The 16,115-nt window shown below is 43.9% G+C and overlaps 2 protein-coding genes across 8 annotated transcripts; both read right to left on the bottom strand.

The window, feature by feature from the left end:
- Nucleotides 1-418: 418 nt before the first annotated feature.
- PSMA4 (proteasome 20S subunit alpha 4) lies at nt 419-6,114 on the bottom strand. Of its 4 annotated transcripts, none has more exons than XM_082769210.1 (9): nt 6,028-6,114; nt 5,448-5,492; nt 5,309-5,351; nt 4,359-4,521; nt 2,932-3,009; nt 2,624-2,712; nt 1,627-1,757; nt 1,309-1,432; nt 419-830 (listed from the first exon to the last, which is right to left on the bottom strand). In XM_082769210.1, the coding sequence occupies exons 2-9, from the start codon at nt 5,448-5,450 to the stop codon at nt 676-678; spliced, it is 786 nt and encodes a 261-aa protein (XP_082625336.1). In that variant the 5' UTR covers nt 5,451-5,492; nt 6,028-6,114; the 3' UTR covers nt 419-675. The 4 variants fall into 4 exon arrangements, with proteins under 4 accessions (XP_082625336.1, XP_082625335.1, XP_082625334.1 ...); XM_082769209.1 differs by having other exon boundaries at nt 5,995-6,040; XM_082769208.1 differs by lacking the exon at nt 6,028-6,114 and adding an exon at nt 5,749-5,891.
- HYKK (hydroxylysine kinase) lies at nt 6,029-15,593 on the bottom strand (the record flags this gene model as incomplete). 4 transcript variants are annotated; one of them, XM_082769203.1, is made up of 6 exons in its annotated part: nt 15,528-15,593; nt 15,314-15,387; nt 10,640-10,992; nt 9,841-9,995; nt 7,156-7,339; nt 6,029-6,492 (listed from the first exon to the last, which is right to left on the bottom strand). In XM_082769203.1, the coding sequence occupies exons 3-6, from the start codon at nt 10,983-10,985 to the stop codon at nt 6,029-6,031; spliced, it is 1,149 nt and encodes a 382-aa protein (XP_082625329.1). In that variant the 5' UTR covers nt 10,986-10,992; nt 15,314-15,387; nt 15,528-15,593. The 4 variants fall into 4 exon arrangements, with proteins under 4 accessions (XP_082625329.1, XP_082625331.1, XP_082625332.1 ...); XM_082769205.1 differs by lacking the exons at nt 15,314-15,387; nt 15,528-15,593 and adding an exon at nt 11,308-11,855; XM_082769206.1 differs by lacking the exons at nt 15,314-15,387; nt 15,528-15,593 and adding an exon at nt 11,350-11,853.
- Nucleotides 15,594-16,115: the final 522 nt, after the last annotated feature.

Raw genomic sequence — 16,115 nt, 5'->3', positions numbered from 1 at the left:
TAGTTTGTGTGACTCTAACTAGTGTTACATGATTAATTCCGTAGAAAACACATGCACTCATGAAAGGTTATGCTAAACTGAACACATTTGCTACAGGGCATGTTTAAAATACAACTGCTTGCAAGACCATCAGTTTGACACAGCCTGTTATAGAACAAAATAGGCCAAAATTAAAACTTGGCATGCCAGCACACTTTATTTCAGTATTTGTGAAGTGATCACGAATGATTTTCCAAACTTAGGAGCCCCTTTCACTACTTTAAAAGACCCCCCCACACGCACACACACAAAAGTCTAACAATTCTAACACCATATTTGTTCTTTACCAACTAGCATATACCTTTAATGGTTTAAAGCGATTAACTCCCTCAAGATTGTGCATAACCAGGCATTACTGAGAAATAAAGACACTCATCACTATTCTTCTTAAATTTTATTCCATAATAAAAAATAGAAGATGAAAGAAAGAGTGTTCGAGAATTAAAGCAATTATTGGTCAATATAAGGAGCGGAAAATCAATTATCTGAATGATGATTAAGGACCTGGTTCAGCAAAAGTAATTCTGGTTTCATACAAATTCATGGCGTATTTGTAGGCTGCTACAAAACAGAAATCCAGATTATCTTTTACTGAAGCAGGTCCTGTATTATCTACAGAATATTTGATTTCATATTCTATTTATCCTTCTCTTTTTGTTCTTTTTCCTTCTTTTCACGTTCAGCTTTTGCTTCCTCCTCCTCATGTTGTTTTATCAACTGCTCCACCTCCTTCTGCTTCAGAACCCTTATTACTGTCTTTCCGTTCTCTCTGGTCAGTGTTGCAATTTCAACTGAAACATATGGAACAGACAGCGGCATTACATTTTGTCCTTTTGAAAGAGCAATCATTAGACGGGTTAAGATTTGTTACAACTGGCAGCGAAGCAGAAGGTTCTTGTCCTGCCTCCACCTAATCAACAAAGCCTGGATGGTGAGCCAGGTGGCAGCAGTCTTCTTCTGCAGCAGCACACCCAATACCTCTCCAGTGATTTTTCCACCAGACACGTAGCCACTTCTGCTAATGCACCCATGTGGCCTAGCTACAGTCCCTGAATTGTGGTCTAGGAGCTAACCACAGTGGATCATCCTTAACCAAGTCATAGGTATGCCTCTCAGCAAGGTTAACAAGGATTGCTGCTATATTGTTGAAGATTTTTTACGTGAGCACTAAAAATCCAGTAAGCCACATGTGGAATATAGACATTTACAATTTTTTATTTATTTATTTTTTAAGGAAAGAGCATTATCCCAAATTGGAGAACTGCTTACCTTTCTCTGCAGAGAGTTTGCTAACATCCATGGTCTTGTTTAGAACCTTAATGGCTAACGCAAGCGCAGTCTTTAAGGTCATTTCCCCTTCTTTGTAGTCTTGTTTTAGCATTGACACAGCTGCCTATAAATTCCACAGAAATTAAAATGGTATCATCGGACAATGAACCAAAAAAGGTTTTGATATTATCGGCAAAAAACAAGTAATTGTGTTTGTACAGTTATCCATTTCTGCTCTGTACTCATGACCAACAATTCAATTTAATTAGTACAATGCAACTTATGTACTTTTGGGGAGAGGAAAAGCACAGAACTTACAGCACTATTATTCCCAATGCATGTGGCTTTCCATCCTCCGTAATTTCCACTAGGATCACTTTGATACAGCTGAAATCCATAGTGCTTATCCCAGCCAATGTACAGCAGTGAAACACCAAAAGGACGTTTTCCTGTTGGAAAGAAGGCCATTAGTAACCTAAATTTAGTAACAAGACTGGTCACAATTATTTTCTTTGATTTCCTTTGTCAAACCCTTTCCTATGAACTGGGATTTAACAGACTGTTCCGCACTTCTGCTACTTGAGATAAGCACTACAGCATTATTTCTTTCTAAGTGAAGGGGGGAGGGAATAGCAGAGGTTTATTTCATTTAACCCCAATAAGCAGCTCATCTCCATCTCCACGAATTGGAATTTATCATCTCTGAACTTTAAATCAGAATTCAGCATTTAAAGTACGTAGTTAAAGCATTTAACTTATAAGAGTCAAAAGGCAAATATATTAAAGGTCATTCTTCCACATTACATATACATAAAACACCATTATAGTCAGTTCACATTCTAAGGAACACTCCTTACAGTGCCATTTTCTAACATGTTCCTCAATCCACCAAAATACTTTTTTCTTTCATTATTAATGTTTTACAATATTAATACCCTGCTATATGTAGCAGAAAAAAACATATTTGCTATTCATTACAATGGAGAGACCAAAACTTTTAAAAGGCTACACAGCAAACAATTTTCTGTTGGTCTTTTGGAAGGCATTCACTAAACTCAAGAGCGCTCAAAGCGCTGGGCCTGAACCTCAGCCATCAGTTTCTCTGTGACTAAAAAGTAGCATCTTCAATAGCAAATCAAGTTTGTTACTAATTATGACTGCCTGTTCCCCTCCTAAATTTGGCTACAGTTCTTCTCGCTTTAACTTGTTACAGCAGAATTCAGTAGAACTGTCCAGAGACTCAGACGCTTCAAATTACATAACAGAATCTTTCTTTAGACATTTAAAAGCACTATGGTTCCTCACACTTCCTTACCTCCAAACTGGGTGTAGGCCTGCTTGATATCACACAGCGCGGTTACCAGCTGCTCACAAGGAATGGGCTCCTGATACTGTAACAAATACCTAGTATCAAAGACAAAAGAGTTCTCAAAAATTTTGTTAACACTATCCTGGTACATTTAACATTTAGCAAGCTCCTGCCTTAAAGCCTCTCCAATCTAGCTGTTTTAGTTCAATCAATCTTAATTCTACTGAGCGCGTGTTCATTTTGCTTTAATACATAGACAGAACTGAATCTGGCACCGCAGGCAAGTAAAATCACGTAACTATCAGCAAACCTACCTCTGGGCAATCAGTCGCAGTTCATTTGTCAGAACGTTGGCATCGGAAGTTATTCCTGCAACACTGCAAGCCATATCCCTGCAAGAGAAGCACACGAATGAACTGGATTCCTATCAGTCTCCAAGAAATACTCCTGTCTTCACGCAGTAGCTCAAGCAGATTACCTGCTGTTGGGCTTCTCTGATCAAAACTACACAGCTGCCACGTGCAACAGATTGCTGAGCTCCTGCATTTAGAGTACATGTATGTTGAAAGTATAACAGTTTTGGCAGGAGGAGAAAAGTTTTGGCAGGACAGCAGAAAGCAAGCAGCTCAGCTACTCATACGGTTCTGAGGACTATGCCAGAGACGATTAACCACGTTGACAAGATCCTGAGGATCTTCACAAGAGCCACTAGCTACATGCAAGTACCTATTCTGGGCACCACCTGACACAGACAGCAAACCAGAATACTAAAGGAGCCGTACAGCTTCTGTGACAGCCTTCAGTGGGATTCACCAATCACACATTGCATTCATATAAATGTGAATTAGAGATATTGATGATTTCAAAAGTCACTATTAACTGCTTTAGCTGAAAATTAATCTTCATTTCCAGCAACATATAGTTTGCGTCCTTGACTGTTTCTTAATTAACACCTCTTATCTCATTCTTAATTGTCTTAATTTTTTTTTTGCCAAATCTGATACTGCTGTAGAATTTTCACTACCAGACAATAATCCACATTCTTCTGAAAAGTTCTTAATTTTGCTAAGAAGATGGAAGAGCCAGCCTAGGCAACCAATCCACTACACTTACTATACTGCCACCTCCTCAAAAATCCAATACCTCCTACAATTCCAGCTGCTTCCAAAATAAATCAGAATGGGAAATCAACAGATGAAAACCTGTTTGTGTTTCATATGCACGATACAACAAGGCTGAAGCTCCATGACAGGTTTAACTTTTATAGAGCTAGAAGGTCACAATAGTGACATACATCATCTCTGCTACAGCTGCGGCAGAGAAAGCTAAGGCGCATTTTACCTGATTTGTCTTACTCTCTTTGATTAATACAAGGTGAAAAAAAAGATGTAAAAGAGGATGTTGAGCTGACGCAGCACAGTGATTTGTGGATTACCTATTACCCATCCACCCCTTGCTATTTTGTAACCTGAGAACTCTCAGTTTAAGAGATGTAACAACATTATGGTGTATGGAAAGTAACAAGAAACAGGCTATTCCTCCTAGAAAATTCTCTTTAGAGATAAAAACACAGTGCTCCTTTAAAACAATCAATGAATGCAGTAACGATGAAGTAGTCATACGCAACTGTAGCACTGAACAAAACAAAGACAAACATTTCAAATAAATCCAAGCTCAATGCTAAAATGTCTGAAGAGTTAGCGGTAACATCAGTGAACATCTGGTCATCATTTCAACTTACTCATTAAGTTTGTATATTTTCTCTGAAAAAAAAACTTCATCGAGGAGCTTGTGAATGTTGCGTCTCTCTGCAGCTAGCAGAACGCCGTCGTTTGCTAGAATCCCCAAGCAAGTACCCGCATGTCCGATTGCTTCCATCGCATACTCGACCTGATACAATCGGCCTAGGAAACAATTTAAATTATAACAGCCATAAAATAGCACTGAATGAGACCAAATATGCAAAAAGATGATTTAAATATGCAAGAATATGAGAGGTGCTTGGTGTGCAAATTAGGATTATTTCTTCAGTCTATCACCAGTCACTAGCAGATTAATTTTTTTTGAAATATAGGAAGGAGTCAGAAGAGAGAAAAAACACAAATCTGAAAAGGCAATTTTGGGCAGAGTCAGTGTGGAAAAAAATAATTTACTAAGCAGAAAAAAATAGAGAACTCTCTGAAACAGCAGAACAAGACAAAATGAGTTTTAACTGAAAAAAAAATAAATACTAGATTTTGTATCAATCACTTCTACAAAACATGGAAAAAATGATTTGCAAGTGCTTGCTTCAGCACGTAAAAGAATAATATGGAGATGCGATCACATCAGCAGGATGCTATGCATGTTCTAGGGGCTAGGGGGCAAAGCAGTAACAAAACCCATCCACACTCAAACAAAAGATGAACGGTAAAGATTTATTTGAATTATTTAAAAAAGATGCATCAGTGGTATTTGGTGGAAACGTATGCACATTACTGCTTGAATCAGAACAGGAAAGAATTTAAAGCCTCCACTTTTGACCTTTGGAGTCCATACAGAACCGGGCACTACTCCGGGCGGGTAACTGTGATTCCTGCATCTCGTGTGGGCAGAAACGCGGGGAAGCGGCGCTTATCTGCGTGACACCTGGTTCCGAGCAGCGGGTTAAAACAATTACGGCTCATTGGAAAAAGCGCGGTTAACGAGTACCTTCTGGAGAGAATATGGTAGTTCTGGAGTCGTATCTTCGAGACTGCAAGAAGCAACAAACAGCCCGTCACAGCCCGGCACCGCCCGCCCCACCAGGCCGCGCCGTGGGGACGCGCCGCCGCGCGGGGCCGCCACTCACCATGGTGCCGGCGCGGAGCTGCGGGCGGGCGGGCGGCGAGCGGGCCTGCAAGGAAAACGGCGAGGAGCGGGAGCGTTACCGGGGCAGCGGCACCGGGCCCAACCCCGATCCCAATCCCAATCCCGATCCCAACCCCGATCCCGATCCCTTTCCCTTTCCCGGCCCTCCCCACCCCTCCCGCCCGCAGTGCGGAGTCATCGCCGCCGCCCCCCCCGCCGGAGGACGAAGGCCCCGCGCGCTCCCCCCGCGGCTCAGGGCCGCCCCCCGGGGCCGCCCCCGTCACGGCGCCCCCCGCACTCACTGCGGGCCCACTGCGGGCCGGCCGGGCCCGGGGGGGGGGAGTCGGGGCCCTGCCGGCGGGGAAGGCCCGGGCGCGACGGCCGCTCCCGCACCTTCACCGCAGCGTCGGAAATGGCCGCCGCGCATGCGCGCTGCCACCGCCCGCCCGAGGGCGGGGCCCGCCCTGAGGGGCCGTAACGGCCGCCCCCGCACCGCCTCACGGAGCCCGCCCTCAGCCCGCGGCCCCCTCAGCTCAGCGGCCGCGCACCTGCGGCACGGCGGGGCCGGGGGCGGCCCCCACCTCAGTCGGCGTCCCCCCGGGGCCCGTAGGCGCGGGCGGTGTCAAACCAGAGCTGCTCGACGGCGGCCTGCCCCGCCTCGGCCATCCGCGCCAGGTGCCGCCAGCCGGTGCGCGCCGTGACCAGCAGGTAGTCGCGGTTCTGCGGGTAGGCCAGCGCCGTGTGGGCCGCGATGACGAGGGACTGCGCGAAGCGGCCGCACACCAGGAGGAAGAGGGCGCCCCGCTCCGCCGCCGTCAGCGGCACCACGCGCTCAAAGCCGGCCAGGACGTGGCCCCCGACCCGCAGCGGGTCCGCGCTCTCGATCATGGCGTACATCATGGCTATCGCCACCTCAAACACGTAGTAGCCGTAGCTCATGTCGCTGAAGTCCAGGATGCCGGACACCCTGTACTGAGGAGGCCCCTGGGAGGGAGAGGTGCAGTCCACCAGAATATTGTGGTCATTGAGATCTCCGTGATTGATACCTGAACACAGAAGAAACAAATAATACTAAATAATTATTAATCGGCACGTTTTTTTTCCAGTTTCTCAAAGCAACAGCTGTGAAAAGATGCACAGAGGCTGCAATTAACACTCCGCTACAAAACCAGACGAGTGTCCCCTGCACTGTGTGCTGGCATCAACAGCCTTGCTGCTCCCTAGGAAATACAAAGGGCCTAGAAACTCCACTAACTGGTGGCCAGACAGCAAGGGAGAGGTACAAGGTCTGATTCTGCTCTGGTAACACCTGTTTTATGCTAGAATAGCAGAGTTTTCAAACTATCAAATTGTCAAGTTACCACAATATCATTGTGAGTTGAATTTAGAAAAATATTAAATATTTACTTAGACCTTTATGAAAGGAGGTAGTGTACTCCATATATTCTTAAGCTAATGAAACAGCATGAAAGTCATGACCTTAACTGAAACAACCTCAGCAGATAGGTGAAGAACTGAACCTGACTTTACCAGTACTGCACAGCACGCTCCCCTGGCAAGTTCTGCACTGCAGAATTCAGCACAGTATTTCCACGTGTGCTATGGATAAAGGAGGCTTCTTTTGCCTTTTTTTTTCCTTCTCCATGAACCCTCAGTAAGAAACCTCAGTGTCTCAGTTCAACATAATTTGCTGAGAATAAAATACTCACAGGCTCGAAAACTGCTTAGTTTGGGTATGACTTTCTCTTTAAATTGCTCAATAACTTGTTCCACAACTTCACGATACTGGTTCTGGCCCAGGGCATAAATGTACCGATCTAGAAGAGGGACGTTTGCCAGGTTCCAAATGAACTGGCCTCGGTGCAGACTTTTTACTGATGGATGATGGAATTTCTTTAGAAAAAGCACAAGAGAAAATAGGCCATAATTAAAAACCTGTTCCTGTGATTAAACACCTTGATTCAAAGCCCCTTTTAACAGGTTCCAAGCAAGACTTGCTGAAAAGCACCACACCACTGACCATTTATATCAACCAGCAAAAGAATAATCTGACGGATTATTTCAGACAAGCATCTTAATATCTACACAAAACATTTTTTCTCCCTATTCTTTAGGTACATAAGTTATCTTAAGTCCTTTGTCGCTGAACTCATTTAAAATTGATGCTTTCTGCAATGTTTCTGCAAGTGATACTGACTTTCTAGCAGTTCTGAGGCCTTGCCAAGGCTGGAGCCGCACACGGGCAGAGTTTGGATTGTGCAGCTGAGCTGGCACTGCAAAAAGCTGCCAAAGGATTAGAGACACAAACTGTGCCAGCGTGTCAGAACAGTTACACAGATGCACTCTGTGCACTTAAAGGTGGCAGCTTTTGGGGTTGAGCCTTAGAACCCACTGGCACATGATAAATCCTGAAGACAGGACTTTACAGAGCTGCTGACAGGTTTATTCTTATGAAAATGTCTACAGGATCTGCAGTACACAAAGACCCCAACAAATTGACCCACGTGCAGTAGGCTATGCGCATCTCACTTGACTTGTTTGGAAAGGAAGTTCAGCCAAATTGGCTGTATATGACTTTGCCTTCATGCATCCAGGTACCCTAAATATTTTAAACAAACAGGATCTCTCTCTCTCTCTCTCACTAGAAGTAAAAAAAGGTGGTTTGGAAAGTGACCTTTTGGGAGGAAAAGCTTCTCTCTCACTGCACACCACTCTTATCCTTGAACCCTTTAACGCTCATTAAGGTACCTGCGAACCAGATTCTGCCACTGCACAGGGCACATATAAACACTTCCCATTACAGCTGCTGCCTTCCTCTTAAAAAAGAAATTAATGTTTTGAATTAAGGCTATTACTTACAGATAGCTAAATGATAGTTAAAACTAGAGCTATATGAAAATTTAAGGAGCAATACCAAGCCTAAAACATAAATCACTGCAGAGGGTCCCTAACCCTGTATAAAGCACCTCACTGGTGCTATCTGGTGCCATCTGGTGAGCAACCACTGCAATTTCCCCAGCACAAGTCATACTCCAGCCAACTATGAGATACCAGATGCATGAAAGGTAATAAAAAGGCAGAGATCTCAATCTCATGAGGCCTCATCACTGTGAAGCCATCAACAGCCACTTTTTTTCCACTTAGGAAATGAAAGACGCATCCAGGCAAAAGAAGACACCAACAAGAGAAGGTGGAATTATTATTTTATGCGCAAAACAAAGCATGGGACATTCCTTTGCTATCCAACTGACCAAGCAATTAACTGGACAGAAAAGGCTGTATGTCCTGATCTGCCATGAGAAAATACAGTACCTTAGGTATTACTTTTGGTGTCAATGATACCTGGGAGTTTTGACAGTAACAACTGCAATTTGCTTTCTTTTAAATGACAAAACTTGGTAAATAATAACCCTTATGTTAAGGGCATGAGGAGCATTTCCCTTCAAAATTTGCACTCACATCTACTGCTTCCTACTGGGCAGGAGAAGTCACAGGCATTTTTTGAGACCAGCTGGTCTTTATAAATTATTTTAATCACATTATAAGAGCACGAGCAGAATTTTAAAAGCCAACAGTAAATTATCCTTCCCAATGGAAAAATGCTGCTGTAACTTAGGAATGCGGTTGGTAAAGCTAGCAATTCACATCGCATAATTGTCTGAAGCTGGTAGCCAGAACATGAGAAGGAAAGGTTAATGAAAGGCAATAAATAATTCAAGAGTTCTTTGATGTATCAAACAATCACTGGATGATTTATCAGCTTTATTATTCTGCATAGTTACAGAGTAAAGAAAGAACTTACTATGCATTCAGGTTATTTGACTGGAAGCAGAGAAACTGACAGAAGTGTCCCAAATCTCTCTTCACTAGCACAAGTGGCATTATAGAAAAGGAACCAACTGCTACCACTGCAATAACTGGTCATGGTTCTAATGACCAGGAGAGCAAGTCAAAATGAATTCAAATTAAAAGCTCACCCAGTTGTGAGCACCATTTTTTACAAAAATGCTTCAAAACAAGCTGTACGTGCTTTAGTTCAGGCAGTCTAGGATTCGGTCTTGTTATTTGCCAGACTTGAAATAGCTGACAGGTGAGCTTTGCAAAACAAAACAAAACAAAACAAAAAACTTACATCCCTGTTCAAGGTACAAAAATGCATTGCAAAAGGATCCCTGAGACTCTGTCATAAGCACGGGCTGGTTGTGTTACCTGGGGAAATGCTATAGTAACAGCCAGCTTCCCCAGTTACAGCATGGGGGCCGGCACCTGGAAGTTGAATTCAAGTCTGCATTCACCAACTTCACTTTTACAGTCAGGAAAGTTGACAGCAAACACAAGAAGAAACAGAGGAAAAATCTATTGAAGTTTGTCAAGCCTGAGCAACAAAAACTCACCTCTGTGAGAGCTTTATCCAAACTGGCAGCTAGTTTACCAATCTCATAGAAAATCTGAGGATTTGTAGCAAGTTTTGCAGCAACTTTTGCTACTGGTGTACCCGGCAGGTAAGTCAGCAGCCTGACCATGTACTTTTTGTTGTCAGGCTCGCTACCTAACAAGCAAGCAGAAATACAGTCACTTCAATACATGCTATTGAGCATTAGTTAACACAAGAGGCAAAATGGTTTCTCCCAGTGCAGGAGTCAGGTGTAGCTGAAAAAACAGATTTCATTCAAAGATCTTGTGCCATACCTCAAGCCCACACCTACTGACACTTGCAGCGCTGTTCTTACTCTGATCAAGGTTCTCTGGTGTCTCTCTCTATAGGTTTTTCTATATTATCACTCTGAATTAAACAGGCAGCTCAACCCTGATGTTCTCACCATGATATTCCTGCACCCCAAAGTAAATATTTCATCAGGGAAGTTCTTGTTCAAAAGATAAAGGCGAGATGGATCAGGACCTACAGGCTTGAGAAAGTACCAGACCGCTACTGCAAGCACAGGAACCGCTAGAGGTGGAAGCTGAGCATGGAGTGCCTGGTGAAAACCACCGGCTCTCATGCAACTTGCTCCGGCTCGCTCACGTACGAGCAAGTAATCATCCAAGATTACTCCACATTCGCATCAGTGCAACAGAGCAGAATGCGGGCTGTCACTGATCCAAACCCTCTGCTGTATTGCAACAAGTGCGTCACAAAGCTACCACTGAGTTAAGGGTGATAACAGGGCAGTAAAGGTCCTTGTAATTGCTCACCTCTTGGCTCCAGAGACATGATGTTACCGTCTTTTGTGAGGTAAGGTGTAGCTGAAGGAAAGCCTTCAGCACTGAGAAATATCATGGCCTGTGTCTGTGCTTCAATGAGGTCAGGCTCCTGGCTGTCTTCCGAATTGGTGATTTTAAGGACATATTCATCTGCACCTTCAGCCTCACCTTTGCTTCTTAAGACACGCACATGGAAATTCTGATCATCATAGCTGGGGAGAGGCCTGATCCAGGACACCTTTAATCCAAACACCCTGTCAACCAATTCTGTTGCTTCCTTTTCATCAAATGCTGGTTTGCTCAACGTCTGTGGTTGGCGCTCGCTTTCAGAAGACATCGTGTCTCTAGGAAAAAAAAAAGAGATGCTGGAAGACACAATCTGCATTCTGACATCGGAAGCAGCGGTTACTGTGACAAACTGCGTTCAGATAAGGGAGACGAGTGTGTTAAACAAGGAAAAAAACTAACGCGCTAAGCAAGTCCGCGTTTTTTATATCACAGCTCCTTGCCAACTGCTTTATCTGTTGCCCCCCAGAAGTAAGCCTCCCAAGTGAGCTGCACCCAATCTGTTCTCAGCAAGCAGACAGCACAGAATTGTTAACGATCAGCGCTTTTATCGGCTGCTTTCCAGTCGCAGCCTAACCCGGCGCATCGCTAACCAGGCACGAGTTCCCAAGGCACAGAGTTACTGATTTCCTAACCAGAGAGTTCTCGATTCGCAGCCGCGAAAGGTAAGCAAGACTTTTGCGGATACTTGGCGGCAGAGCAGGCCTGCTCGCTCAGCCCGGCCACCACCAGCTCCAGCGCTCGGGGGCGCGGAGCGCACGGCGGAGTCTCGCCCGCTCCAGCCGCAGCTCTCGGCGCCCGCCCGGCTGCTGGAAGCGCCGAGCCGCAGACTCCGCTCCGCGAAGCGAGCAGACGCCGGGGGGCTCAGCCCGGGGCCCTCTGGCCTGCCCCCGCTCCCCTCCCCGCGGGGCCGCCCGCAGCAGCGCCCCCGCCCCGGGGCAGCGCGGCCCCGCCGAGCACGGAGGCGCCGCCGCCGCCGCGCCTGCGCTGGAGCCGCCGGGCCGGGGCCGCGCCTCAAGGGCTGCGGGTCGGGGGAGGCCCCGCGGGGCCTTGGGGCGGAGGGGCTGCCTCAGGCCGCCCCTCTGCTGAACCCTCAGCCAGGACACAGCTCCCAGGCACGAGGCCGTACGCCGCCCGGCTCCTGGGGTTGCTCTCGAGCAGCGCGGAAAGCTGCAGCTTCCTGTCAGAACCCGCAAACATTGTCCAAACATGTCCCTTCTAGCCCCAGAAACAGGTCCACGTTCGTGTTTAAATCATTTTAGAAGTACACAAGATTTGGAAAAGTCGTGGCTTGACCTATAATCATTTACCTAAAACAAACTTGATGCATCAGCCGACTCTGACCTTTGGACTGCACCAGAACTCAGGCTGGCAACACTTGAGCGGTCTCAGAGAATTTTAAGGCTCTGTTCCTGCTGACAAAGCTCACTTCCCCCACACATACACACCTTCAGTACAGAATCCTCCTCTGAATCCCTCCTGACAAAAACAAAGTTCAACAATCACAGCATTGGGAATCTGAAGTAAAGGCCAATATCCTAATGTTTTTAAGTAGATCAGTTTAAAGAGCTTGTCTCAGTAGTTCAGTGTTATGAATAAGGTTAAATACATTTGAGAATATTTTAATGCACTTAGGAATTCAGATGATAGAAACTTCTTCCAAGTAACAAAGACAAGGTCCTTTCTTTTTTCCTCCCACCCCATTTTAGAGCAGATGTTTCTACTGTTAAACATGAAGATACAACTCAATCCAAATTTAGTAATATTTATAAAAGGCAAGTAAACAGCACTGGGTGCAAGTGGAGTCTATGCTCTACCATCACACACACAAACATCAAACTTTCTAAATATATATAGAACATTGCTTTTACATATACATAAGAAACCTGAGTACACCTATACATATGTGCAATCAGAAAAGGTATCAATTGAAACAACCATTTTTGATTAACAAACAATCCTTTAAGTCTATTACTATTAATGTCCATGAGTGGGGGAGCATAGTCGAGTTGGTAACCCTGGATGAAGTGCTCCCATATATTCCATGACATCATTATTTTTTCTCAGATCATCTAACAGTCTCCATTTGCCATTCCTTTTCTTGATTACAGACACCAGAACAGTATGTCTTGCTTTAAGTTGTTAAGCAATCAGCCTTCGGGCTTTATGTATTCCATTCTTCCCGGATCGAAGGGAAACAGACCCATCTCCTTTTCAGGCCCAATAGGGCCTGGGTCAAAAGGCACATCCAGGTCAGCAGTGGGCGGAACAGCAAAGGCCTGCGATGGTTGTAGCGGCGGGGGGGCGATGGTGTAGCAGAAGTATCGGTGGACGAGCCCGCAGCTCCCTCACCGTCTGGCAAACCACACGTGTCTGACTGTGGTCCCACAGGGCTCTTTAAGGCCTCAGAGACTGCTTGCCAGGTGCCAAGCAATCCCACTGCAACCTTGTCGTTTTTAGTTGCAGAGTCCCACACCCTGACCTCAATTTGGTCCCGTATTTCAGAATCATAAACTGTCTGATTGTTAATAAAGAGAATAAGCTGTAAGGTTAGCAGGACAGTCTTTGTTCCTATGATTCCCCATAATGCACAGCTGCTTTCCAGCAAGGGGCCTCCCCTTTCCTCCCAGCCCCATGAAATCACAAATGAGCTTTTTAAGATTAGAGGTGCTCTAGAAGACTGAAGGCTCTCTCTCAATTTCTGAGACAGAAGGGCAACAGAGGTAACAGGAAAGCATTCTTGCTATGCTTGTGACTAAGGTATGTAATCAGAAGGTCCTCGCTCTCTCTGTAAACAATAACTACAGTGCCTTTTACAGTTAGCCCTGCCTTAGTCTCCAGACAGCAGGGCCAACATTTAAGACTGTTATGCATGCTTCTTGCCTGCCTGGTATTCTGGTGGAAAGCATGCTGCATTCATAAGGCAACCCCCAGGGCTAAAGCTGTACTTCAGCCCTCCTACCATTATCTGTAAGAAAAAAAAAATTAAAAAAAAATTACCATCTGCATTGGATACCAGTTTAATTGCCTCTTCTGAATGCAAGTCTTTGAGGACAGGCTCATGTCAGATAGCCCCAAGTCAACTTTGGAAAAACTTGTCACATACGTGAGGTCTACATGCCATAAATGTAACCTTAGTCAGCAGTCTGCTTTAATACATGGGTTGATCTACATTCTAAATTGAAGTAGATGTTTACCTTAAGAAAAATAAGCAGATTATTCATTAGTCATTTGATTTAATAACCAGAGGGATATCTGGAGCTCAGCTGACAGAGGAAGCCTTCTTCTAAACTGATTAAGCATGCTTTGGAAAACCACGAGACACTCCTGAAGAGAAAACTACACTGATGCATAATGATACCCTTTTCCTTATTCACCCTGCACTTTCAGACTTAGTGTCATTTAAACTTTATTCCACATGATCTATTAAAAATAGATGGTAACTACAAGAACTGTGATACAATTTTCTTTATTAAAAATAATTTACAGCATCAGTAACATTTTATGCACAATTGTCATCAACTGAACTTCTTGTAAGATACAGCTATACAATACTTACTGAACTTAAAACTTATGACTGTTTTGTTGGCTTTAAACAGCAGACAGATTTGCAGTTGCTTAAATATTATCAATATACATAATTTCATGTCCTTAAACTTCAGTGTAAAGTGTATAAACATCAACACTATCCCAAAGTTTTGTCATTTGGAGGGGGGGGAAGGGCACAGAGTAAATGTTTAGAAAAACTGTAATAGATTCTTCTCCAAATCAAACTGGAGACAGAATTCTAGGTTAAATACATCTAACACAGTCACTTCCTCAAAAAGGAGCACTTCCTCCTATGTTTTAAGATGCTATGAAGTCTGATTGAACAATGCTTTTTTGTGTGATCACAGCAATCCTCAGACTGTATTGTATACTGCCACTGCCAGAAGGCAAACTTCACTGTTGCTCACAGGCTCCTAGCACTATGTTCAAAGTCAAATGTCCCTCCTTCACTGCTGAGCTAGTGACCTGGACTTTGTAATGTTCACTGCTGCACATGGGGAGAAGGGACAGGCACGTTGCCATGGATAATCACACAAGGGTTCTTCACTGGCAGTTCACTACCACGCAAGAAGCAGGAGATGGCTACGCAAGCAGCACTGTTCCTCTCAGCACCTGCTACACTTCATACGTACAGATCCTAAGGGTAGGAATCAGTCTGCACAAGAGACTGAGATGCTATCAGCATAAGCCTCAAGGTTAACAGCATCTCTGCTTTGAGCTGTTGTTCATTGATGTTAAGGCATAGGAGTGCAGCAGATTTCAAGTAGTTGCTATGATAAATGAAGCCATCAAGTCTCTTAAAAGAGATGACTACTTTTATTGGTGACAATAACTCATGGATAAGTCACAGCCCTTGAAATTGCACATAACTTCACAATATTGGTTTACCTTAAAATGGCTTGGATCACTATCTCCGTCTGAAGCAATGAGTGTTACTGCACTAGAGAGGGTGGGAGCTGCATCCCACTCAAGCATAAGCAGTTACAGAAAAATTTTTTCAAGAGTTTGGTAGCTGTATTTTCATTTATCATCTGCATGAGGCATCATTACCTGGCAGCTCTAAAGTCTTATTTGCTCCTCAATAATGAACATGCATTTTCTTCAATTAAGAATATATCCTTGAGCTGAAAAAGAAGTATTAGACGCTGTTATACAAGAAATAAGATCTTAACTCTTGATAAAATTAGCCAAAAGCATACCGCAGAACACTCATTCAGCATTCAGTTGAATACAGTATTCAAAAATGCATTGATTTAGTACCCACCAATGGTATGAGTCACTGGAATGTTGGTTGTTTTTTTCATTTCAACTAAAAGAAAAACAGCCAAATTAGTGAAGCATATAGAATTTCAAACCTTAAGGAATTTTGGCTAGTAAAATAAGAAGATGTATCAGAATTATGCCAAAGAAATGGAACATAGCATTTGAACTGTCCAGAAATTATACTGTATTGATATAATTGTCAGGTTTTTTACTTTATATTTTTAGGCATGTCACACCTACACCATTCAAATCCTTAAATAGCATCTTATTCTGCAAGTCAGCTGGCTTAGCGTCTGGTTATAAATTTAAATAAAGCACATGTAGTAAAGCTAATGTACTCCTCTTACAAGTTTTGACATTTAAGACAATGTTTATCAAGAGCAAAAACCTAAAAGCAAAATCTCGACAAGTTATAGGCAAGTTATTGCAGCTTTGCCCTTCAAAAGAAGTTCTCTCTGCATAATAATAAGTGGTACTATGAAGCTGTTCAAGATATAGGAGCACAGAAATAGCTATCTTGAAGCTATCTGTAAAGACTCACTTGCACCGATTAGAAAAATCAATGATTATTGCAGTGATAAAAACAAAC

This window comes from Aythya marila (assembly GCF_965140915.1).
Source record: "Aythya marila genome assembly, chromosome: 11".
Taxonomy (NCBI): Eukaryota; Metazoa; Chordata; class Aves; order Anseriformes; family Anatidae; genus Aythya; species Aythya marila.
The sequence above is the reverse complement of the archived record's forward strand: the minus strand, read 5'-3'. Positions and strand labels throughout refer to the sequence as shown.